Source organism: Oncorhynchus clarkii, chromosome 28 (assembly GCF_045791955.1).
Source record: "Oncorhynchus clarkii lewisi isolate Uvic-CL-2024 chromosome 28, UVic_Ocla_1.0, whole genome shotgun sequence".
NCBI lineage: Eukaryota > Metazoa > Chordata > Actinopteri > Salmoniformes > Salmonidae > Oncorhynchus > Oncorhynchus clarkii.
Genome location: NC_092174.1, coordinates 15,096,399 through 15,123,038, shown reverse-complemented (window position 1 = coordinate 15,123,038; position 26,640 = coordinate 15,096,399). Strand labels below are relative to the sequence as shown.

At 46.2% G+C, this 26,640-nt stretch overlaps 1 protein-coding gene across 1 annotated transcript in view; it reads left to right on the top strand.

Moving 5' to 3' along the window:
• Nucleotides 1-26,640, top strand: part of LOC139386501 (chromodomain helicase DNA binding protein 7) — a 77,488-nt gene that overhangs the window by 25,316 nt on the left and 25,532 nt on the right. The window contains exons 3-20 of the mRNA XM_071132074.1: nucleotides 7,262-7,734; nucleotides 13,797-13,941; nucleotides 14,858-14,986; nucleotides 15,165-15,230; nucleotides 16,307-16,362; nucleotides 16,672-16,786; nucleotides 17,021-17,104; nucleotides 17,323-17,460; nucleotides 17,623-17,744; nucleotides 20,573-20,816; nucleotides 21,741-21,917; nucleotides 22,222-22,464; nucleotides 22,640-22,826; nucleotides 23,014-23,224; nucleotides 23,513-23,708; nucleotides 24,073-24,240; nucleotides 24,458-24,637; nucleotides 24,968-25,078. Of these exons, the coding sequence (XP_070988175.1) occupies nucleotides 7,262-7,734; nucleotides 13,797-13,941; nucleotides 14,858-14,986; nucleotides 15,165-15,230; nucleotides 16,307-16,362; nucleotides 16,672-16,786; nucleotides 17,021-17,104; nucleotides 17,323-17,460; nucleotides 17,623-17,744; nucleotides 20,573-20,816; nucleotides 21,741-21,917; nucleotides 22,222-22,464; nucleotides 22,640-22,826; nucleotides 23,014-23,224; nucleotides 23,513-23,708; nucleotides 24,073-24,240; nucleotides 24,458-24,637; nucleotides 24,968-25,078 (3,045 nt within the window). The remainder of the gene's footprint in view (nucleotides 1-7,261; nucleotides 7,735-13,796; nucleotides 13,942-14,857; nucleotides 14,987-15,164; nucleotides 15,231-16,306; nucleotides 16,363-16,671; nucleotides 16,787-17,020; nucleotides 17,105-17,322; nucleotides 17,461-17,622; nucleotides 17,745-20,572; nucleotides 20,817-21,740; nucleotides 21,918-22,221; nucleotides 22,465-22,639; nucleotides 22,827-23,013; nucleotides 23,225-23,512; nucleotides 23,709-24,072; nucleotides 24,241-24,457; nucleotides 24,638-24,967; nucleotides 25,079-26,640) is intronic.

Below are 26,640 nucleotides of genomic sequence, written 5' to 3'. Positions count from 1 at the left end.
GTGGTATACCGAAGGTAGCCCTATTTGTTAAACCACAAGTCCATATTATGGCAAGAACAGCATAAATAAGCAAAGAGAAACGACAGTCCGTTACTTTAAGACATGATGGTTTTTGCGACTGTACTTGAAGTTCTTGAAATTTTCCGTATTGACTGATTTTTAAGTGCTATGATGAAACTGGCTCTCATGAGGACTGCCACAGGAATGGAAGACCCAGAATTACCTCTGCTGCAGAGGATATGTTCATTAGCATTACCTGCCTCAGAAATTACAGCCCCAAAAAATGCTTCAGAGTTCGAGTAACAGACATATCTCAACATCAGCTGGTCAAAGGACACTGCGTGAATCAGGTTGAATTGCTGCAAAGAAACCACTACTAAAGGACACTAAGAAGACACTTGCTTGGTCGAAGAAAGACGAGCAATGGACATGAGACCGGTAGAAATCTGTCCTTTTGGGCTAAGTCCAAATTTGAGATTTTTGGTTCCAACGTGTCTTTGTGAGATGCAGAGTATGTGAACGGATGATCTCATGTGTGGTTCTCACCATGAAGCATGGAGGAGGTGGTGAGGTAGTGTGGTGGTGCTTTGCTGGTGACTCTGTCTGTGATTGATTTAGAATTCAAGCCACACTTAACCAGCATAGTTACCACGGACATTCTGCAGTGATACGCCATCCCATCTGGTTTGGGCTTAGTTGGACAATCATTTTGTTTTTCAAGACAATGAACCAAAATACACCTTCATGCTGTGTAAGGGCTATTTGACCAAGGAGAGTGAGTTAAGATGGTTTGGAATGATTTGGACCGCAGAGTGAAGGAAAAGCAGCCAACCAGTGCTCAGCATATGTGGGAACTTCAAGACTGTTGGAAAAGTATTCCTCATAAAGCTGGTTGAGAGAATGCCAAGAATGTGCATCGCTTCCATCAAGGCCAAGGGTGGCTACTTCGAATCTCAAATATAAAATATATTTTGATTTGTTGAACCCTTTTTTGGTTATTCCGTGGGTTATTTCATGGTTTTGATGTCTTCACTATTCTACAATATAGTAAAAATAAGGAGAAACCCTTGTGTAGGTGTCCAAACTTTTGACTGCTGCTGTATGTGACTATTAACCCCAACCTGTTCAACTAATTTTGGAGTACTTCCCCTAGATCAGAATGTTACCACGCATCAGGCAAATGCAACAGCAGTTGCCTCACTGCTAGCTCTCTGCCTTGTCGTCTTTTTCTGGTAGTCTGAAATGCCAACTTCCTTTATGCAGTGGGTTAAGGAGGTGATGTCATCTCTGCCTCTAGAAAAGGTTTGGTGCACTTTGCTTGGGCGCCCTACAAAAGTCATGTCTGATCTAGTGGCCATATTGTGATACAGGTTTTTTTCTTTTCCATTTTACATTTTTTTGTCTTTACTTTTCTGTGATATCTTTGTATGATGCCTTGGTGGTGGAGTAATAATGGGTTGGGATTGTTGTGCTGTTTTCTTCCTGTTCAACTCAAAGCACCAGTGGGAAAAAGTTAGTGTAGAACCCTTTTATGGGTCACTAGTAGGGGTGGGAGATATTTGGGGAGACCTCAATCTGATAATTATTTTGTACTGTTAATAACTAGGTAATTCCAGACTGTAAAATTGCTGTCCTAATTTAAAATAGTTGCATTCTCATGAAATAATCTTAGTATGTTGAAAAAATAAGGCTTATATGGAACCCAAACCGGCTGCGCTATCGTGCATACGTTTATTTTATCCCCCTACACCAAACACAATCATGATACGCAGGTTTAAAATATCAAAACAAACTGAATCAATGCCATTAATTTGGGGACAGGTCAAAGCATTAAACACGTATGGCAATTTAGCTAGTTAGCTTGCACTTGCTAGCTAATTTGTCCTATTTAGCTAGCTTTGCTGTTGCTAGCTAATTTGTCCTGGGATATAAACATTGAGTTGTTATTTGACCTGAAATGCACAAGGTCCTCTACTCCGACAATTAATCCACACATAAAAATGTCAACCGACTCCTTTTTTTCATCTTTGAACTTGTATGGTGATTGGCATCTACACTTTCATAGTATTGCCACAACAACCGGCAAAAGTTAGGCTTTCAATCACCATTTGGGTATAACCAATGAGGAGATGGTACCTGCTTCTGTAAACCAACGAGGAGATGGGAGAGGCAGGACTTGCAGCGTGATCTGCGTCAGAAATAGGAATAACTTCTATTTTAGCCCTTGGCAACGCAGATGCTCGTTGGGGCGCGCCAGCAGTGTGGGTACAATAATTGAATAACATGTATTCCTACATTTATTTTGCGACGCTCGCAACGTTGTGAGCGGTGTAGTCAGGGTATTAGTTGATTAATTTAAAGTAATTAAACATATTGATACAGCCTAACTGCTAAAACTGCAGTTTGGATTTGTAAAGTTCAAATTGATAGTCATGCACAATATATTGTCACTGTCAAATTTCACTATTTGATTTAATCGTATATCGGCCCAATCCATGTCTAGTCCACGCGGGTTACCTATTCTTTAAGTCGGCCACGGTTGCTGAGCTGATGGATACTGGCTCCATGAACTTTCTTCTATATAGCAAGCAGAACCAATCATGCTCTAAAGAAAGAGTCACCCATGTAAATATCACTATAGGCCCGAGGAAACTATTGCTGCTTGGTCTGACGGTATCGGTGTTCTGTGTCTCCCGCTCCTAGCGTCATCCAGAGCAGGCGGCATCAACTTTTCCAACCGAACGACACCATGCCTTTTTCATCAGTCGAGACAGCAGAGCAAAGTCTGTGGAGACGACTCTGATTCATCATTTCCCCTTCTGTCAAAGCAATGTGGGAAACATTGGATTACCAAGCTACCTGGAATATTATGAATGTATCTGCCTGCCTTGTACCTACAGAGTTGGAAAATATTGCTTTGCATTTTGGCGGTGCCAGATATATTTATTTTGTTATAAAAGTGCATTAGGAAGGCCATAAGCTTCACCTGCACGTGTTGAAGGCTACAAGTATGGATTCCATTCTTCAGTAGCATTTCGTCCATTATGATCCCATTTGGAGAATGGACGAGTTTAAAAAGCCCATAGATTTAATCAGCAGATGCTAGCTAACTGGACCTGTTTGACAGAGTTAATGTTTACAAATGTGGGCTTCTCCCATGACTGCTGGAGCTGGCACGTTTATCACTTCACTTCAGCTCCCTCTAGTCCGTTTTGTTTTCAAGGGGATAGACTGAAAGACGAATTCAAGAGTACTTTTGAATAAGAAAAGGTGTCCTTGGAGTCATTCTGCCTTTTCAATTTCAGCTGTTGTAGGAATTCTGCACCTGGTTACCTCCTGGCTAACACAGTGGATGTTATTTTTGGTTGGCATCAACAAACCGTAAAAAAAATAATATTAAAGTAACTTAGTCAAAGGCCTTATTCTTTGGGGCTGTTGGATCACCAACTTATCCCCCAGTGATGGTAAGGCCCATTTTAGGATATCCAGCCCTGTCCCTCAAGTGCTTGAACTCCAAAAGACTCAAGCTACCCCCCCCCCACCCTTTCTCAAAACCACAACAAAACATTGGTTGATTGACATCTAGGGTATTTTACACCCTTAGGCCACAGGCCTGTTTTAAGTGTCAAATTGGCATCAGAATTGGCATCAGAATTGAACAACCGACATGGTAAAGAAATATTCTGGATTGAAATTAAACTGACCCTAACACTGATTTGCACAGGGCTGAAAGACAGGTGGTCCCAGGGGTTTCTAACCGTAGCCTGTGAGCAGTGGTCTGCTAGTTGCAAGGAATTGACAAACCCCAGATGGTGGTTCTCCATCACCTGTGACAATACAGTTGACTGTTTCTAATGCCATCGTTGTCCATATTTTATGCTTCCTTCAAGGAATACTGAAATATGAAAAATGAAGGACCATATTTGTAGCATCGCGATGGCGTCGTTCACCCTGGAGGTGTTGTGGTGAAGGACCACAGCCACTCGGCAGCAGTGGCCGCCCTCTGCTCTGCTCCTTCAGGGAGTATTTAGCTCAGAGAGAGAGCACTTTGGCTGCCAGAATAACCGGCACATCACTCTTCCCCTCCGAGAGATGAAACCCAATACCGTCCGTATCGTATTCTGCACTGCTGCTGTCACATTAGCAATGCAGTGAGTGTGTGCGTGCACCAGGCCCATTGTCATTCATGTGATTGATTATCGGGGAAGCTGGGCAAGGGAGACGTTTATCCATTAAAGCAGCAGTCCAAGCCCTCTCTCGCCTCTCTCTATTTCTATGGCCAGCCTGTCTTCTGCACACCTCTGTTTGGGGATGGGCATAAACGCATTCTCTGTGACCTTGGTGATGTTTGGCATGCACCATGCACCCAATCTGTCTATTCGCTTGTTTACAGGAAATTTGCATTTGACAGCCGCAGTTGTGGTTTCCTAAAGTTTTTTTTTTAATTTGGTCTCTGAGCGATCTGCAGGCCTCCCAGATAAAACGAGCACGGTACAAACGGGACCTCATCTTTCATTCGTCTGAATTTCCTTCCTTTCTTTCTACTCTCTTTAGTGAAAATACTTGCGCACACTCCAACCAGCTCAGACAAGGGGGATGTTTTCGAAGACTCCTTCGGCAAGAGCTGTGGCATATTGCAGTAAATTCGCTTATGTCCATAAATGCACTCTTCCCCCCCCCCATTTTTTTGAAGTATGGATATAATTTATTCGTGTCATAATGCCTTCGCCCCATCTGCTACTGGGACTGCGGGCAGCTGGAAGCCCCAAACAGCTGCCAACGTGTTTCCTGTCAGCCCAGCTCTACTGGGGATAGAGAGCAGGGGAGAGGAAAGCTACTTCTGTCTCTACAGGAATAGAGGCTAGACTAGAATTACCAAGTGCCTCTCTCTTTAGGAATAGAGGCTAGATTAGACCTAGCCCCAGACTCTTTAGCAATAGAATTCAGATTAGAGCCAACAGCCTGGATAAATTGCATATATTGTCTCTAAGGCTGTTGTAGATGTGCTCTTTCTCTATAGACCTATAGGTTTAGATTTAGTCGATTGTCTCCATGCTGAACTAAAGAATAAATACAATTTGTATTTGTCACATGGTTCGTAAGCAACGGGTGTAAACTAACAGTGCGACTCTTTATTACGGGCCCTTCCCAAAATGCAGAGGGGTAAAAATTGGAAAATAAGACAAGGAATAATTACGCAATGAGTAACGATAACTAGGCTATATACATATACAGGGTACCAGTATGGAGTCGATGTGCTGGGGTTTGAGGTAATTGAAATAGATGTGTACAAATAGTGGGGGTTAGTGCTGAGCGATTTAGCCGGAATTAAACTAATTGGTCAACGTCGGTTCAATTACACTGAACAAAGGCATAAACGCAACATGTAAAGTGTTGCTGGAAAAAAGTTCCCAGAAATGTTCCATAAGCACAAATAGCTTGTTTCTTTCAAATGTTGTGGACAAATTTGTTCACATCCCTGTTAATGAGCATTTCTCCTTTGCCAAGATAATCCATCCACCTATATCAAGAAGCTGATTAAACAGCATGATCATTATACACCTTGTGCACCTTGTGCTGTGGACAATAAAAGGCCACTAACATGTGCAGTTTTGTCATACAACACAATGCCACAGATGTCTCAAGTTTTGAGGGAGCGTGCAATTGGCATTCTGACTACAGGAATGTCCACCAGAGCTGTTGCCAGAGAATTGAATGTTCCATAAGCCGCCTCAAGTCATTTTAGGGAATTTGGCAGTATGTCCAACCGGCCTCACACCCGCAGACCACTTGTATGGTGTCGTGTGGACGAGCGATTTGCTGATGTCAACGTTGTGAACAGAGGGCCCCATGGTGCGGTTATGGTATGGGCAGGCATAAACTATGAACAAGCGCAATTGCGTTTTATCAATGGAAATTTGAATGCACTTAGATACCGTGACGGGATCCTGAGGCCCATTGTCATGCCATTCATCTGTCGCCATCACCTCATGTTTCAGCATAATGCACAGCCCCATGTTGCATGGATCTGTACAGTTCCAGGAAGCTGAAATTGTCCCAATTGTTTTCATAGCCTTCATACTCACCAGAAATGTCACCCATTGTGCATGTTTGGTATGCTCTGGATCAACATGTACGACAGCGGGTTCCAGTTCTTGCCAATATCCAGCAACTTCGCACCGCCATTGAATATGGGTGGGATAGCATTCAACAGCCCACAATCAACAGCCTTATATGCAGATGTCGCACTACCTTTTTAAGTATCGGTGACCAACAGATGTATATCTGTATACCCAGTCGTGAAATCCATTGATTAGGGCCTAATGAACTTATTTCAAATGACTGCTTCCTTAAATGAACTAACAGTCAAATCCTTGAAATTGTTGCATTTATATTTTTGTTCCGTATATATTTTTTTCTTTTCTGTGATCTCAATGTGCACATTGCACAATTTATTTTGAGATGCATCACATCCCGCCCGAACTGTGCGACGTAGTTTCCAACAAGCCAATTTTCTACCTAGTTTAGTGCATTGAATGTGGTAATTAACTACAATGACCATAATCCATTGCGCATCTACTTGTCCGGTCTGTTTTTATTTTACGCCTCCTACGGAAGAGAGAAGAATGCATGATCATGAGGGTATTGTGATCAATTTGTATTAAGCTGTCAAAGTATGCCTGCCTGCCTTTGAAGAACTAGAAAGTAGTGTCAGGCCACATAGGCAGCAGCTCGATGAGTTGTCTTGGCATGAAATAATAGTCATCAAATAAAACAAATGTAATATACACAACTGGAATATTTTATTAAAGTCATGTGAAATAATAATTGGTAAGCAGTCACTAGCATCATGGGACTTTTATTAATGTTTTATTCTGTTAATGCATTCAACCCAAATAATCTAACTGGGGATCAAGTGACTAAACAAGAGGATAGATAATAAATAGTAGCAGCAGCATATGTTAGTATACAAAGAGGTAGCTAGCTAGCTGTTGGGCTAACTATTTAGCAGTCTTATGGCTTGGGGGTAGAAGCTTTAAGAAAAGTATTAAGATAGCAATAGCCGTACTGGGATAGAGGTAATGACTACGGTGGGTAACGGCAGGTGTAATGGTTGGGGCAACTTGTGGAAGACATCTTTTTGTTCACATCTTTTACAAAAACTGTTTCAACCCTAAAGAGTCGTTATGTGATCAGCATTTTTGTTTTCCGCTGCTGCTGAAAATATTTACTGATCTTATTCCGTCTCTTCTCCTGGCAGCATTCCCCTTCAGATCCATCATCCGTGACGACAGCTTCCGACAGGACATCCGCCTCTGGGGCGAACCTCCAGCCAGCCTACCGTGACCAGCAGCCCACGGACACAGAGCAGAAGCCAAAAAAGAAGAAGAAGAAGAAAGCCAACGTGATTGAGAAGGGTGGAGAGGGGGAGAAGGGTGGCGAGGGGGAGAAGAAGCAGAAGAAGAAGAAGAAGAAGAAAGGAGTTATGGAGGAAGGTGACGAGGAGAGGAAGCCGGACGTCGGGGACAGCTGCGGGGCTGAGGTTGACCCTCTGACAGGCGCCCTGGAGGAATCGCCGGCGGCGGATAAGAAGACCAAGAAGAAACCAAAGGACAAGGAGCCTAAAGAACCCAAGCCACCCAAGACTCCGAAAATGCCCAAGACCCCCAAAGAGCCCAAGGAGAAGAAGGCCAGGAGCACCACCCCTAAGGCCAAGATGCCCAAGAAGCACAGGTAGGTTACATCTGCATTACCTGATCTGAATGTAGGCTACATCACTCTAGTAGAGGCTTAACTATTAATAGCAGCACTACATTTAGATGATAGGCTACATCTATGCAAGGCACATACCTCTACATAAGCTGCTCTCTAACTACTGTTATTGAACGCCTTGCTGATTTCAGTCTGTGTTCAGGTCAGTATTTATGCTTTTAGTACTTAGTTGGATAAACCTTGCTCTTCAATCACGTGACCAGTCAGTGGGAAACACCGGTCACGACCCTAAGTTTGTGAACACCCAGGTGGACAAGGAGTGACGTCCGGTGTCTTGGCACATGTCGGGAAGGGGCACTGGTTGGTTATGTGATCATTCGACTCGGTGAACTAGCTATGCCGCTGGTGTGGTGGAGTGTCCATGGGTTTGTGAGTGTACATTGTGAATTGTGAAGCAGCCATCTATTGACGTTAGCGGCAGCAGTAGTAGCACACCAAGTTGCTGCCAAACCAAGCTGAGAGCTTTGGAGCGTTGGCTTACACAGCGATGGGAACCTTCCATCCTCATGCTTTAGTGGGAACATGTTGGTTGGCCTTTAGCATTCAGTCATGACCTAACAAAATCTCCAGTCAACTTAACCTATGAGGTAGAAATTGCGTGAACCTGAGTGATTCAACTAGGGCTGGAGATGGATGGAGGAGTTCCTTCATGTTACCTGGTCTGTCCATCTCAACACCATGTCTCAGACGCTGTTGGCTTCTCTCTCCCTCTCTCTTCTCTCTGTCTATCACACGGCTTCAGGAGCCCTTAGCATGCTAAAGACCCCGTGTCTCGGTCTACCTCCTCTCTCTCTCTCCTCTCGCTCTCTGCCTCCTTGGGTGGAAATGCAAAGCAGGTGGGCAGAGCCAGTGAGCGATCTGGCCTTTTCATTGTGGAGGTAGTAACATGAGCTGCCTGAGGAATGTGTCAGCAGAGCCCCCCCCCACCCCTCCTTCCTCTATCCCGCTGCCCTCATCCCCCTCTCTTCCCCTACTCCGCAGTACTGTCACTCCTCCTGCCGCTTGGCCCCTTTCATCCAGAGGAAGAGGGAGGGGCTAGAGCCGCCAGTCAGCCCCCGCATCTGCGGCCCAGCACCGGAGCAGGGGTCAGCAGAGGGGGAGGTGTGTGTGTGTGTGTGAGAGGAAGCGAGCGGTTGGGGGAAGGAAAAAAGATTCATGTCTGGCTGTGTGGTAGAGGGAAGTGAGTGTGTTTCTGTTTGTGTGTGTGTGCTCCTAGAGGGGGAGGAGGTAATCTTGTGGCGTAAAATGGCCGCTAATGGTAATCAAGGCCATGCGGCCTCATTTAGCCACCATGCCTGACTCCAGCACCGGAAGGAAGCCCTGCAAAAAGGCTTTTGTCTCTGGGAGCTAAATGAGCTCCAATCAATTGGGGCCAACTCCCTTCTCCACTAGTGTTGCACGGTATACCTAAATGTACAGATGTTTTCGATACTAGAACATGAAAAACAGGTTGGTACTAGAATTTGTTCTTTCAAAGGTACTTCTTTCAAATGTCTCACGTCATAGACTCAATCCTGTCAAGCCATATGTCTAGTAATTTGTCGATCTTCTCACGGCGCTACTAGCAAGCTAGCCAGGCTACTTGCATATGCAGCCGACACAGTGCAAGCCACTTTTGAGAAGCAAACGAGAGGAGAGGGCAAATGCCGACAGCATTGGCTTCTAACGAACATACCTCCACACCCGCAGCTTGTTGACAAAACTGGCTCCAAAAGTGAACTATGGGAATACTTTGCTTACACAACCGATGAGGGCAAGCCTCCCGAAACAACTGCGAAAGGTGTTAAAAGCAGTGCAGTGCAAGGGAGGTTTAGTTGCAAAACGACAAACAAATTACAATATGATTACATCCCAAAAGTCATGTGAAATGCACTCACACCTTACATATATTGCTGTTATAGTTAACGTTAGTCCGACTTCGTGTTTGTCTGGGCTTTCTACCATTAGACAGCCAACTGCACTGGGTGGGGCATTGCACCCTGGGAGTTGAAATACACTCTGGGAATCGTAGTGTGCCGTGTAAAGTCCATTGTATATGTGTGACGTCTAGACTACAACAATATAGATGCTTCAGAAATTAACTTAAGTGTTTGTCGTTTTGGAATTAAACTGTTCATTTAATACATTGAATGATTTAGCTGTCACAAATAATGTTATCTTAAGTGATATATTATGGTCATAGATGAGCAAATTAACCCCGCGATATATCAAATTACATTTTAAAACACTTTAGATGTAATTGTACAATTATTCTCATATGGTATGGTAAGTTTCTTCCTATTTAATATGGTGTTTAATTTTTTTTAATAAATTGAAAATAGAATAGAAATGTTCTTTTGTTATTTTTGTTATACTAGTTATCAACATTGTTAAAAATAAATAAAATAAAGCCCAGTGGTTATTCAGTAACTTTAGCCAATACTCATTAGTTTTTTTTGCTGTGGTATGGTTTTGGTGTTATTTTATTATTGACTATCTTGATACTAATCCTTGTATCAGTCAGTCTGGTATTGTGAGAGCACCATTCTTCATAACCTTCCTCCATTTTGTGATGGCTAGGCCAATGGGTTAATTTAGCATGATAATGGTGGCAGCTCATTCACTCAACCTCCACCCTGTAATGGTGGACTAAACATTCTCCCAGTCTTCAGGCAGAAGTTTTCTACTCTGTCCAGATCAGAGATCAGACGTCCTCCACCCCAACCCTGGCCTCAACCATGAGGTGGGAGCAATAGAACTGATCCTAGATCTGCCTGCCCAGACCGACACTGTCTAACTTGGTCTTGGCCAATGGCCATTTCATCTGTCCACAGAGGGTTGCTCTCTGAGCACACAGAGGGAACCTCCATGTCTGAATTTCTCTGGTCTAAAGTGGCTTTCTCAACCTTTAGTTGCACTTTTTGATTTTAGATAAACACCCTAAAAATCCTATGTGTTTTGATACACTGGTTAGGTTAAAGTACCTTTCATGATAGGATAGGCGAAAGCCATATCTGAATAAGTCATGAGTACAGCTGAAACTGAGCAGACCTCTCCTTTTGCACTGTGTAGAGATACTCAGTTTGGCTCGAGTCCATGTGCTCATTTTCTGTCCCCTGCTTCCCTAGCCATCATCACTGACATGGATGGAGTGAGGGGCTTCAGGAGAGAGTGAGCCAGTGGCTGGCAGGCAGAAGGCTGTCTTTTGACCTTGTGTTTCTGTGCTCGGTCATCCTGGGAGAGAGCGGCGCTATTAATAGCTACACCCTCTCCTGCGTCGTTGCTCCTCTCGCTGCCACACCCGTGTGTGTGCAACATGGGGTGTGTGTGCTGGCAGATTTGTTTGCTGTACACACAGCCGTCAGGAAGAGGGAAGCACACGTGCAGCACATCACATTGAGCGTGTTTGTGGCTCTCCCTTAATACAAACAGACTGTGTTAACCCTCGAAACGTGTGATACCACAACGTCTCCTTCATACTGAAAGGACAGAAGGGCCTTCCTCACTCTCAACACACCGGACCATTTATCTTAATCTGCTGCCTACTCGCTCTGCATCGAGGCACCTCCCCTTCCAAGCCAGTCACATGACTGAGAACCTTCCCTTATTAATGTCTCCATAGAGTTATTGCCGGCGCTCTGCTGAAGCCGTGTGCGTGTGTGGGTACTCCTGTGTGCATTCATTGGCCTTTGCAAGTATGCTAAAGCTGTGTGTGTGTGTGGGCCCGGGGAGAAAGTGTCAGGGGGTCCAGCTGTGTATGACTCATCTCACCAGCGGACGGCAGGTGTCCTATAACTCTCCCTCCCTCCCTCCTCCGACCTTCTCCTCACTCTATTCCCTCTCCTCCTCCCGTCTCCTCGCTGTCAGCATGGACCATCACACGCACACACACTGAGCAAAGTCACACACACACCACTGCTGGAGGACCACATGCCTAAATGCCATTCAGTACACCCCAGAGACCAGATTCATTTCAGTGGTGCAGTTGGAACAAATCCTGCTTGTTAATGCAGTTACAACACCATCATGGCAGACTGGTATTTTGGTACTACACACGCCATCTTATGAAACGTCATGTTTTGTTGCCCTTGTGCTGTATCTATAACAGCGTTGGTTAGCGGTGTTAGCCCTCTGTGTTTCTGCCTCACTACCTCCCTCCTCCCCTGGGTGCATACACACACAGCCCCAGAGCCCTTCCTTGAACCCTGCCCACAATACCTTGTGACTGGAGGATGAGATAGAGTAGGAGACTGATGGGGCGGGGGGGGGGGGGGGTGAAGAAGATGGGGAGATGGTCGTGAAAATTGAGTGAATGAGACGATGAGTGGTGAGGGAAGGACTGGAGACTTGATGGAGGGGTAGAAAGACAGAAGCAGGAGAAGAGATTGAAAGGCCGACCAAAGGGAGAAGAGAGGGAAGGGGAAAAGAGAGATTGAAAGAAGGGATGATGAAACTGGTCACTAAGATGGCCCGGTAGAATGAGAAAGGAAGATGGCGTCTGAGGGTAAATGATGGACTTCGGAGGAGCTGGCCCAGAAGAATGAGTGGAGAATGGACAGAGGGAAAATAGAGTAAATCTGTGGACGATTGGGAGGGGGAAAGAGATGGGGAAGCTTATGGGCAATTCAACAGTTATGTACGTATGACACAGATTTTTCACTTTTAAAATGTAGTTTAACGAAGCATACAACTCTATGCACAAGGACTACTTAAACAATTTACACAGGAACACATTTACTTGAACAGTGCAGATGCAAAATTTGGTAACAGAATGACAGCATTCTGTTAACAAATTTTGCATCTGCGCCGGTCAAGTAAATGTGTTCTTGCTACATTTTCTGTGTAAATTCTTAAGTTGTATTTCGTCATAAAGTTGGATGGTTTGTTCAACTTTGAAATCAAATGGTTTTGTTTGGCTTACATTTTAAATAGAAAAATTGGAGTCTCAGTATAATTACCCTTCTAAACAATTACCCTTCTAAACAAGATGAGAGAAAGGGGGAGAAGCAAGGGAGGGGAGGCCACGGAGGAGGAGAGGCCACGGAGGAGGAGAGGCCGGGGAGGCCAAGGTAGGAGATGGAGAGGCCGGGGAGGGGAAGAGAAAGCAAGGAGAAGCTTTAGAGGAGAGGCGTGATCGAGGGAAAGAAGAAAAGGAGAAGAGAGAGGGAGACTGACTGAGTAGAGCAGATGGCTCCAGCCGGTGGCGTCCAGCCAAAGGAACAGGTGCGGGTCATGTGACCGCCGGTTACCAGGGTGATGTGATTGCTCTTGGCGTGCAAATGAAAGGAGAGGGGGGCCCTAGAGGGGAGGGAGGGAGGGAGAGAGAGAAAGGCAAGAGGGGGGTTGACTGCCCACCCCCTGGGCTTTGTGTAATCTGTGGCAGCCGCGGAGCTCTGTGTGTGTGTGTGTGTGTGTGTGTAGTACACACAGTGGAAAGAGAGGAGACAACACCCCTTCTCTCCCTCCCTCCCTTCTCTCCCCCTCTTCTCTTTCATGTTTTAACCCTCTGTCCTCCAGCCTCGAGGAAAGGACCTCAAACTGTTAATTCAAAACATGGCCTCTCCAAGATGGTTACTTACTAGAAATCCCAGATGACATCCATCTTCTTGTGTATCGAACATCAACTTTGAAACCACCGGTTCATCTGCTGAGTTCTCCTTGTTGTGTACAGGGTGATTTGTTGATTGTTCCAACGGTCATGAAAATGGTCTCCTAAGGTTCTTATGCTATGGTAACAGCCTTGATATTGGGAGCAGATTATGATAAGAGGTTGTCCCTCATGTTGTGAAGGTAATTATACTTTTGCCAATGTTGACTTTAGACTATCAGAGACCCAGATGACCGAAAGCTGGCGGCAATGTCTTTTTATGTGCAATACACAGTGGTGGTGATAGGAGATGGGGTTCAGACTCACTCATCTTTCTCTTTATTATCCATCTCCTCTCACTCATCTCTTCATTTAATTATTCTCATTATCCCCCCTTCCTCTCCTGTCGCTCTCTTTCATCCTTCTCCTCATCCCTCTTCATCCCTTCTTCCTCCAGCACTAAGAAGGTGGAGGCAGCAGAGGGCAGTGGCAGCAGTGTGAAGGAGACCAAGAGGAAGAGAGAACCGTCAGTGTCGGTCAACTCCGATGTGGAGAAGTCACCCCCACCTCCCTCTGATGAGGAGGATGACGACGGTGTCCAGGTACACACACACACACACACACACACACAGTAACGTCAGTTGTTCATACAGAGTAACATCAGTGGTACAGTACAGACAGACAAACGCACACTTTCCAACAATGTCAACCCTGTTAGAAGCTACCAAATAACCCCCATGCTAATTTATTGACTTCATTCTGGTCTTAATATGGATTTAATAATACAGCCGTATGGATGATGGCTGAACAAAAGGGGCCAGATTAAGTCTTATGTATGCATCCCAAGTGGGACCCTATATCCTAGATGGGCCCTGATCTACCGGGCGTTCAGCCACAGGCCCTGGTGTTAAATTATTAACTTCATCTGGTCCCGGTGTTTTTCAGGAGTGAATACAATAAAAAATATCTTAATGTGAGATGCTCACTCAAACATAAACACACTACCCTGCTCTGAGCCAGGCAAATGGGAGCTGTTAGCTGCAAAGGACTTCACCAACCCAAACATCCAGGTGACCCAGCCGTCTGACACTCAGGCATTGTCCAATTTCCACCACTCTTAAACAGTAGGCACGGCCTGACAGATGTAATACCATGATTGCAGCCGGCACGATTTAGCCCGTTAGGAGCGCAGAAGAGAGGGCCTGCCCTGCGCTAGAGTGTGGCTGTGTGGCTGGGTACCTCGGTTCGACTGGGCTTGCGGATTGTGGAAGCTAGAATTTTTTTAAATATATTTTTTTACTTGATTGATCATATCCGCAATAGAATACAAATGTTTTAAAAAACACCCATAGAATTCACCTCAATTTCCACCCTGGTTTTATTTTGTCAATCTCGTTTCTATTATGGTTATTCTGTTTTTGGGATTGTCGGGCTAGCGCAGTACTGTAAAGTACAATTGTTCACTTATCACCTTCCTCTCTCCCTCGTCCTTCTCTCTGACCTCTCCCATCTCTATAGAAGCGTCGCTCCAGTCGTCAGGTGAAGAGAAAGCGCTACACCGAGGAACTGGAATTCAGGATCTCGGATGAGGACCATGATGGAGACTCCCCGGCTCCCAAGTCCCCCTCCAACAACTCTGAACAGCAGGTCAGCACCAACGGAGAGGCAGAGCGAGGTGCTCTGGCATGTGTATGTCAGAAGGAGCTTGTCAGACTGAGAGCCAACGTGTGTCAGATCATCTCTCTGTTTCGTCTGCGGATAGATTTGTGCTCCCTGCCCTCCATTACTTAGGCCTGCTAACGTTGTTCCATCTGTGTGACTGTAGGAGGTGGTGGAGACGGAGGGGCCTGTGGTGGAGAAGATCATGGCCATGCGCATGGGGAAGAAAGAGGTGAGGCTCGTGCGCACTCACAGCTGCGTCTCTGGAGAGAAAATGGGTACCGGCACCCCTGCACAGGCGTCATCTTAACAACCGCTGCTCGACCAGCTCTAAACAGATTATACTCGCGCTCATCCTCCCTCCTAGACAGCCGCTTCATAGACCAGTCTAGCGGGGGTGTGGAATGAAGCCGGTTAGAGTTGTGTGGACTTGGGTCTCTGGACTCTCTGGCCCCTTGATTTGATTAGACCAGACGTTCGCAACCCTGGAGTTGACATAAGCCTTGAGTCTCTTTTGCATTAAAGTCTAGATACTTCCATTGTGACTGTATCCCTTGTTGGCAGTGAAGGGGCTACGCTCCTGCAGTAGTGACGGTGTAGGGAATTGAAGTATAAGGCTGTCTAGCGCTTTGTGTTCCCCCAAGACCGGCTGGTTTTATGTGGTACATTACACTCCAGACAGGGTGTGTGTGTGAGGGAGTTGTGTGTCTGTCTGTCTTCGGGGTGTGTGTTTCTTCATTCCATTTCAAAAGCTGCTCCAAAACAAAGCTTAGTTCACCTCTGCCAAAAACAATACGAACACTCGTGCAGGCTGGCTGGCGGCTGGGACTCGAAGTAAGGCAGCTGCGAATGGGTTACCCCCCCACCTTGCGAGCACGCACACACTCTGCCTGAGGAAATGCTAGTTTGGCGTCTGTCGTAGCGCTGTGGTTTTGGCAGGAAGCCAGGCCTCGGGTCAGCTCTCTGTGAATGGAACCGTGTGCGTGTAGTGTGGCTGTGTGTGCATAGAAGTGATTCATGAGTCATCCTCAGCACCACACAGTAGAGATGGTTGGTCTTTAATGGGGGTGGTGGGCTATTGTCAGTTCTCTTCTCCACTACAGTACAGAGAACTCTGTACCGAGATACAATTGTTAGACTTTACTAATATGTTAGAGAAAACGGGGGCCTGGATTTAGTTTTTTTTAAATCAGCGAATTACGCTCAAGGACAAACTTTGCATCTTAACCCAAAAGTCACACTCCTATCTCCCAACTGTAATCCACAACCGCTGACACAGATATTTCCGTCTTGGTTGTTTTTTCACAGGTGGAATCGGGAGAGGAAATGGAAGTGGAAGAATTCTATGTGAAGTTCAAGAGTTTGTGAGTGACCAAAGTACCGACACACTACGATACAGGGGCCTTAGTTCACCGTGTCATTTGTTTACCTCAAGCTTTTGGGGGAGGATAAATGGCATCGTAATAAAACATATCTATTACACGCTCTGTAAACCACAGGACTACCGTTTGGATTAAGATTATAATATAATGCTCTAATTCTCTAGATTAGCTCATTTTTGGTAGTGTGTGTGTGTCTGGTATATGGTGTGTATATCATGGCATGTCTGTTATGGTGTTTGTGTCATGGTTTATGGCGTGTGTGTAACTGTGTATTTCTCCCTCTCTGTGTAGCTCCTACCTGCACTGTCGCTGGGCAGACCTGGAGGAGCTGGAGAAGGACAAAAGGATCCACCAGAAGGTCAAGCGGTTCAGGGCCAAGCAGGCCCTCGCCACCTTCGTAACAGAGGTCAGTCCCGCACCGTTATCTTCCCCACTGTTTGGCTGCCATTTTGTGTCCGTTTTAACACGCGTTGTACAATCGGTTTCTTTCCTCCTACTTTCAACTTCAGAGGATTCAATAACATACGGTTATTTGGTTGGGTGAATGTTAGACTTTCTCTGCTCTTCACTCTTCCTGCCATCTTCATCTGCCATCATAATGGTCAGAAGCTAACCTTCTCTCATTCCCTCCCTCCTGCAGATGGATGACGAGCCTTTCAACCCGGACTATGTTGAGGTGGACCGGGTCCTGGACGAGTCGGAGAGCACAGATGAGAACGGCGAGGTTTGTTCCTTCTCTTTCTTTTCTACCTGTTCTCTATGGCCTTTAAATGGCCTCCAAAGTTGGATAGGTTTGGTTATGTCCTTGACTTATCCTTGTTTTGAAGTTCATTGGCTGAACGTTCCTTTTAAGTTCAGACCAAACGTTGGTTGCCCTTTCCTTTCATGTTGGAGTCACAGAAAGACACGCTAACCCTCTCTCTAACTCTCCTCTTTCCCCAGCCTGTTAACCTGTACCTGGTGAAGTGGTGCTCCCTGCCCTATGAGGACAGCACGTGGGAGCTGAAGGCCGACATCGACCTGGCCAAGATCGAGGAGTACGAGGCCGTCTCGGCCCGCCAGCCCGAGACAAAGCGCGTGGTGAGTATTAAAAATCTCCACACACACTTCCACACTACAGACTCTCCTGCTACCTTTTTCTTACATTTTTATTATGGTCCCGGACATTTAACTCAGAGCCAGCAAGGCCACGCTCCTGCAGTCGCACGGAAACCACTAACGGCAGGCTTTTATTTGAAACAGGAGCGACCTCCCACTGACGGCTGGCAGAAATCCGAGAGTTCCAGGGATTATAAAAACGACAACGCACTCAGGGAATACCAGCTGGAGGGAGTGAACTGGCTGCTCTTCAACTGGTACAATACGTAAGGAGAAGTACTATAACGCTCTCTGTGTGTGCTAAGCTGTATGATGTATCTGTATGACCGCCTATTATACAACGTTTATTATTTAACAGTAGTATAATATACATGATATCGAGTCTAAAATGTGATTTTAAAAAACCCCACAGGTACTCAATAACAAATACTTTGTATGTAATTGAGTATGTGGACATCCCTTCAAATTAGTGGATTTTGCTATTTCACCCACACCCGTTGCTCACAGGTGTATAAAATCGAAGACACAGCCATGCAATCTCCATAGATAAACATTGGCAATAGAATTACCTTACTGAAGAGCTCAGTGACTTTCAATGTGGCATCGTCATAGGATGCCACTTTTACAACAATGCAGTTCGTCAAATTTCTGCCCTGCTAGAGCTGCCCCAGTCAACTGTAAGTGATGTTATTGTGAAGTGGAAACATCTAGGAGCAACATCGGCTCAGCCGTGAAGTGGTAGGCCACATAAGCTCACAGAACGGAACTGCCGAGTGCTGAAGCGCGTAGAACGTAAAAATTGTCTGTCCTTGGTTGCAAGTCTCGCTACAGAGTTTCCATGGCTCAGCAGCCTCACACAAGCCTACGATCACCATGCGCAATGCCAAACGTCAGCTGGAGTGGTGTAAAGCTCGCTGCCATTGGATTCTGGAGCACCAGACACACATTCTCTGGAATGATGAATCACGCTTCCCCATCTGGCAATTCAACGGATGAATCTGGGTTTGGTGGATGCCAGGTGAACACTACCTGCCGCAATGCATAGTGCCAGCTGGAAAGTTTGGTGGAGGAGGTATAATGGTCTGGGGCTGTTTTTCATGGTTCAGGCTAGGCCCCTTAGTTGCAGTTCTACACTACAGCATTTAATGACTTTCTATACAATTCTATGCTTTCAACTTTGTGGCAACAGTTTGGGGAAGGCCCTTTCCTGTTTCAGCATGACAATGCCCCCGTGCACAAAGCAAGGTCCATACAGAAATAGTTTGTCAAGATCGGTGTGGAAGAACTTGACTGGCCTGCACAGACCCCTGACCTCAACCCCATCAAATGCTTTTGGGATGAATTAAAATGCTGACTGCGTGCAAGGGCCTTATCGCTCAACATCAGTGCTCAACATCAGTGCCCGACCTCACTAATACTCTTGTGGCTGAATGGAAGCAAGTCCCCACAGCAATGTTCCAACATCTAGTGGAAAGCCTTCCCAGAAGAGTGAAGGCTGTTATAGCAGCAAAGGGGGGACCAACTCCATATTGGAATGAAATTTTCGATGAATAGGTGTCCACATACTTTTGGTCATGTAGTGTAGATGCTATGTTTATCCAACACATTCGCATGGATAATACTTAAACATGTCACCGAACATGCGTGAATACAATCAACACATCCATTCCCCATAGGGTGTCCTCCAACCCATGTGTTATAGGGACATGTGTGTACCCAAGCTGTGCTTTTCTCACACTAATCATTAATGTGTGATCTACCGCTGCTGCACAGGACACACTACTGCACGCACACACTGACACCCCTTCACCACACACACACACACACACACACACACACACACAGATCCGTCACCAGTGTAGCCTGCCTACCCCAATATATCAGTATAACACTATAGAAAAGCTTCCACACACACTCACTCCTTAATTTGAATGTCATTGATCTGCCCTAACCGGGTTAGCTTAACTGTTCATTAGATTACTCACTCACTAATGGAGTGAACAGAGTGAAGGACACACTATTGCCCATATAGTGGACTACTTGGCCAAAGGCAGGGCACTATATAGTCAATAGCGTGTCATTTGAGACGCTATCCCGGTTACATCTCATTCATTGCATTGTTTTCTCTCCTTTCTTTCCTCTTAACTGCACATTTAGATAACTCACTACCGCTAATGGTCACTGAGAACTCACTACCGCTAATGGTCACTGAGGACTCACTGCCGCTAATGGTCACTGAGGACTCACTGCCGCTAATGGTCACTGAGGACTCACTGCCGCTAATGGTCACTGAGGACTCACTGCCGCTAATGGTCACTGAGGACTCACTGCCGCTAATGGTCACTGAGGACTCACTGCCGCTAATGGTCACTGAGGACTCACTGCCGCTAATGGTCACTGAGGACTCACTGCCGCTAATGGTCACTGAGGACTCACTGCCGCTAATGGTCACTGAGGACTCACTGCCGCTAATGGTCACTGAGGACTCACTGCCGCTAATGGTCACTGAGGACTCACTGCCGCTAATGGTCACTGAGGACTCACTGCCGCTAATGGTCACTGAGGACTCACTGCCGCTAATGGTCACTGAGGACTCACTGCCGCTAATGGTCACTGAGGACTCACTGCCGCTAATGGTCACTGAGGACTCACTGCCGCTAATGGTCACTGAGGACTCACTGCCGCTAATGGTCACTGAGGACTCACTGCCGCTAATGGTCACTGAGGACTCACTGCCGCTAATGGTCACTGAGGACTCACTGCCGCTAATGGTCACTGAGGACTCACTGCCGCTAATGGTCACTGAGGACTCACTGCCGCTAATGGTCACTGAGGACTCACTGCCGCTAATGGTCACTGAGGACTCACTGCCGCTAATGGTCACTGAGGACTCACTGCCGCTAATGGTCACTGAGGACTCACTGCCGCTAATGGTCACTGAGGACTCACTACCGCTAATGGTCACTGAGGACTCACTACCGCTAATGGTCACTGAGGACTCACTACCGCTAATGGTCACTGAGGACTCACTACCGCTAATGGTCACTGAGGACTCCCTTTCATCATGTTCATAATATGTTTCTCCCCCTCCCAGACGGAACTGCATCCTAGCAGATGAAATGGGCCTGGGCAAGACCATCCAGTCAATCACATTCCTCTATGAGATCTACCTGAAGGGGATCCACGGGCCCTTCCTGGTCATCGCCCCCCTCTCCACCATTCCAAACTGGGAGAGGGAGTTCCGCACCTGGACCGAACTCAACGTCATCGTCTACCATGGCAGCCAGGCCAGCCGCAAGACCATCCAGGCCTACGAGATGAACTACCGTGACGCGCAGGTATGTCTTGACCGTAACGTGGCCGTACTTTAACCATGACCTAACCACAGCACAACTATAAGACCATCCAGGCCTACGAGATGAACTCCTGCGGCGCGTATGCGTGACCATACCGTAATTTAACCTGACCGTAACATGACCATTAAGGCCAGACGCACAGGTAACGAGACCTTAATGTAACGATAATCCCAAGCACAACATGACCTTATTCTATCACAACTTTAGCATTGCATAACAAACATGACCTCACAACACGCTTAGGCCTAAGTGAGAATATAGTACGGTACACTAGGTTCTTCACCCTAATCTAAGAATAATCCCACAGTAAGTACTTTTAGATAGACGGTCAGGTACTTGACCTCATTAACCAGAGAGCCACACTGACCTTACCAGACCGAATAAAGACTACAGTGACCGAAATGTGACCGTACCCTACTCCAATAACTATTTTAAATGTGTTAACCCAGCGGTTCACCGTCTTTTCTGATCCGGTGAACACCACATCACTGTCGAAAGTTCGCAGAGTTATGGAATTTGTACCAAAATATCTTGCCGGCCAAATTGAGTCAATTTTATCTGTAAATGTAACAGATTAAAGGCTATTATTATTATTATTATTATTATTATTATTATTATTACAATTAGCATTGTGAAAAGTAATGTAAAATTTATTACAATACCTTTAATACTCCCAACTTTTTATTTTTGGCAACAAAAAAAGATAAAATCATTATAAAATTTGCGGACCATCTGCAGTACCGCCACAGACCACCAGGACCTCCAGACCACCAGTACCTCGGCAGACCATGTAATCTTATAACCAGGGTCCTGAGTTTTCCCTGATTGAGTCGCGTGGGCAGGAAAATCTAATGTTCACCATAACACTCCTTCCTCTCCCTCGCTCTCTTCTCCCTCCGTCCTCAGGGTCGTGTGATAAAGGGAGCGTACAAATTTCATGCAGTCATCACCACGTTTGAGATGATCCTGACGGACTGCCCGGAGCTGCGCAGCGTCCCGTGGCGCTGTGTGGTCATCGACGAAGCTCACCGCCTCAAAAACAGGAACTGCAAACTGCTCGAGGGACTCAAGATGATGGACATGGTGAGTTGAAACTGAGAGAAATGTCTAGTTGAGATGTATGATTTATTTGACAATAAAAATAAAATTTAAAAAATGCACAATACAACCACATGTGGATACAAAGACTACTTGCCATTGGAACTGTTGGAAAATAAGCAACTTATTGATGAAATGCTAATATTTCATGGACATTAATGGGACAATATGTTTCCGCTTTCCTCCTCTCCTATCACAGGAGTAATAAAACAAAACATATATATAAAGACCAACTGGAAGGAACTAAGTACAGTAATGACTAAATACTCCCCCCTCTCCCCCTGGGAAGGAGCACAAGGTGCTGCTGACCGGAACGCCCTTGCAGAACACTGTGGAGGAGCTCTTCAGTCTGCTCAACTTCCTGGAGCCTGAACGCTTCCCCTCAGAGAACACCTTCATGCAGGAGTTTGGCGACCTCAAGACTGAGGAGCAGGTCCAGAAGCTACAGGCCATCCTGAAGCCCATGATGCTGCGACGTCTCAAGGAGGATGTGGAGAAGAACCTGGCCCCCAAGGAGGAGACCATCATCGAGGTGTGTGTTTGAGTGCGTTTCTCATGGTCAAATAGTGAGATTTCCTTGTACTTGAATGGAATTATCTTAACGTCAATTCTTTCAACGTGCAAGCCATGTTACCTTCTCTGTTAGATTACTACTGCCGTATTATGATGTCTTGCTGACTGATTTCGTTCCTATCCCCTGTTCTCAGGTGGAGCTGACCAACATCCAGAAGAAGTACTACCGGGCCATTCTGGAGAAGAACTTCTCCTTTCTGTCTAAAGGGGGACCGGGAGGTGGTGGTGGTGCATGGGGAGGCGGAGGGGCTCAGGTCCCCAACCTGCTCAACACCATGATGGAGCTGAGGAAGTGCTGCAACCACCCCTACCTCATCAATGGTACTGAACACACACTAACGCAGATCACACTCATTCTAAAATCGTTTGGCTTAGAATGTGTATATTTTGGACCCTCTGGATGTTAATTTGGCGTCCTGTGCCCCACCTACTTGGCTTGGGTTTGTTTGTGAACTGACTGGGTTTAGTCATGCTGCTTTGAATGATTCTGATGCCTCTTATGTTCTAGGTGCAGAGGAGAAGATCCTGGAGGACTTCCGCGAGAACCACCACGCTGAGATGGCCCAGTTCCACCTGCAGGCCATGATCCAGGCGGCGGGCAAGCTGGTGCTGATCGACAAGCTGCTGCCCAAGCTGAAGGCCGGAGGACACAGGGTCCTCGTCTTCTCCCAGATGGTGCGCTGCCTGGACATCTTGGAGGACTACCTCATCCAGAAACGGTGCGAATCTGACTGTTTTAGATGTTCTCTTCAGTCCCCTAACCCAGGGGTCTGAAACTGGTTGCCCATGTGCCAGATGCAGCCCGCTTTTATTTTTTAAAATCTTGGCCGTGTTTTATCTTCGAATAGTTGATGCATTTGAACATCATAATTTATGCTGTGTGTGTATATAGATACACACACACACATTACTAGTAGTCTGTAGGAGCACATCGATGACAGTCAGAAACGTGGGTTGTTTTAGTATGACTGTGTTGACGCTCACCATGACCGTCTCCATCCGACTAGGTACCCGTACGAGCGTATCGATGGCCGCGTGAGGGGTAACCTCCGGCAGGCTGCGATCGACCGCTTCTCTCGACCGGACTCCGACCGCTTTGTCTTCCTGCTGTGTACCCGGGCCGGGGGCCTGGGCATCAACCTGACTGCTGCAGACACCTGCATCATCTTTGACTCGGACTGGAACCCCCAGAATGACTTACAGGTATAAACACTGGGCTGGACTTGGAAATAGTCTCACTACTAAGTTTGATAGTTGAAGATGCAATTTTTTTTTTTTTATCTTTGAGAATACTGTGGTCACAACTCAAATAACTGCACAGGTCAATACAGTGCTGTTAAATACAGTAGACAGACACTAGTCAAAATGCAGTACACAGGTTTGCAAATTAAACAAAACACAGGGCACAGACAGGAGTGAACATTCCAAAACAGGGCAGACAAGATGTTATCACACTGGTACACAGCTCCATGACTTCGTTTATTATCAGTTGATCTATGCTTTTTGGAATCTAAGCGTGTGGTTTTTTTTTTCTCTCCATACCTCTTTCTCTTTTCCTCTCTCTCAGGCCCAAGCCAGATGCCACAGGATTGGCCAGAGCAAGGCAGTGAAGATCTACAGACTGATCACTAGGAACTCCTATGAGAGGGAGATGTTTGACAAGGCCAGCCTCAAGCTGGGCCTTGACAAGGCTGTGCTGCAATCCATGAGTGGCCGAGAGAACGCAGCCAACGGGGTACGACACTCACACGGTTCTCACACAGTCAAATAGCAAGACCAGGCTTGAGGACATCTTGTTATAGTCTAAATTATATATGCAGCAATAGAAGGTTGCTCATCTGTCTTTTTTGAAAGATGGTCTTCTTAACCGTACTTCATTACCTTAATAAAGGTAAAATTCTGATGTGCCGAGCTCCGTGATCTAAACCCTCAAATGTACTCTACCACCTCAGGTGCAGCAGCTGTCTAAGAAGGAAGTGGAGGACCTCCTCCGCAAAGGAGCTTACGGAGCTCTGATGGACGAGGAGGACGAGGGCTCGAAGTTTTGCGAGGAAGACATTGACCAGATCCTCCAGAGACGAACCCAGACCATCACCATTGAGTCCGAGGGCAAGGGGTCCACCTTCGCCAAGGTAGCTTCAATACGCTGTTTCCTATGTATTCTTAGCTCCCTCATTCAATCCAGTAGTCATTACCATAGGAATTGAATTACTAGAACAGATTTACCTTTTCAAGTCTATGGGCCTGGGTGGACCGTCGCCCCATTCTATTAGTAATTCTATTTCTATGGTCATTAACACTAGAGCCAGGCTCGTTCAGAACCAAGCTGTGCAGTGTCAGTGGGAGCTAACCCAGCAGCACTTCTTTGAGATCAAAAGTGTCATTTGATTAAAAGAAGGTGGAGAAAACGCATTCAGGAGATTCGCTGTTGGTACCGTTTCTCCTTCTCCCTTTCTCCCCAGGCGAGCTTCGTGGCCGCTGGGAATAGGACGGACATTTCCCTGGAGGACCCAGACTTCTGGCAGAAGTGGGCCAAGAAGGCGGAGCTCGACATGGATGCTATCAATGGACGGGTGAGCCTCAGGAAATTGAATTGTGGGAAATGTAGTGTGACAGGGGTGACCTAGGAGGGCAGAGACTTGGCTTGGTCAGTATTTCAGTCTCAAGGACTGTACAATAACTGGCTACTTGAGGACAGTGAGGCTACCGATTTGTGTTGACAGTTTGGCTTCTGGGGCTGAATTCTCAGTTGCAGTATTTACTATGGGAATGGGAGAAACCCAGCCCGGGGTGGTCACACCAGCATTTCCCCTCCCTTTAGACACCACTTGCTAAAGTATCGGCGCTCAATAGTATTATCTCCCTCATACATACACTAATCTAAAGCGTTAATTAATATGGCTTATTACCCCCAGGCTAGCCATGCGTGGCACCCCAGTCATAACTGGGCTAAGTGAAGCTCATTTAAAACGGTGGCTGTGGGAATCTCTTTCTATTCCTTAATTACCCCGCATTCCCCTCTTCGGTGGACCCAGAGGCAGTAAGCAGCTTATGCTGCTGCCGGAGGGGAACAGAGACATCACTTAGTCAGTCTAGAGAGCAAGTCCTTTTCCTCTCCTCGCCGCCTCTACCCCACACCGCTCTTGCTCTTTCCTCCCTCTCAAGGGCCCTAGAGTATAGCACTTAATCCAGCCGCATAAACAGACGTGTCATCTCTGCAAGTCACCCTGGATGAGTTTTTATATTTATATGTGTGTGTGTGTGTGTGTGTGTGTGTATACAACAATGCTTTCGGAAACTATTCAGACCCCTTGACTCCAAATGTTACATTACAGCCTTGTTCTTGAATGAATTAAATAAATAAAAATCCTCATCAATCTACACGCAATACCCCATAATGACAAAGCGAAAACAGGTTTTTAGAAATTGTTGCAAATTTATAAAAAAAATGTCAAACATACCTTATTTACTTACGTATTCAGATGCGTTGCTATGAGACTCAAAATGGAGCTCAGGTGCATCCCATTTCCATGTATCATCCGTGAGATGATTGATTAGAGTACACCTGTGGTAAATTCAATTAATTGAACATGATTTGGAAAGGCGCACACCTGTATATAATGTCCCATAGTTGACCGGGCATGTCAGAGCAAAATCCAATCATGCCAGAGCAAAATCCAAGCCATGAGGTCGAAGGAATTGTCTGTAGAGCTCCGAGACAGGATTGTGTCGAGGCACAAATCTGCGGAAGGGGAAACAAAAAAATGTCCCCAAGACACAGTGGCCTCCATTATTCTCAAATAAAGAAATTTGGAACCACCAAGACTCTTTCTAGAGCTGGCCCCCCGGCCAAACTGGGGAATCGGGGGAGATGGGCCTTGGTCAGGGAGGTGACCAAGAACCCGATGGTCACTTTGACAGAGTTCCTCTGTGGAGATGGGAGAACCTTCCAGTCGGACAACCATCTCTGCAGCACTCCACCAATCAGGCCTTTATGGTAGTGTGTCCAGACGGAAGCCACTCCTCAGTAAAAGGCACGACAGCCCGCTTGGAGTTTAGCTAACAAGTGCTCAGCATATGTGGAAACTCCTTCAAGACTGTTGGATAAGCATTCCAGGTGAAGCTGGTTGAGAGA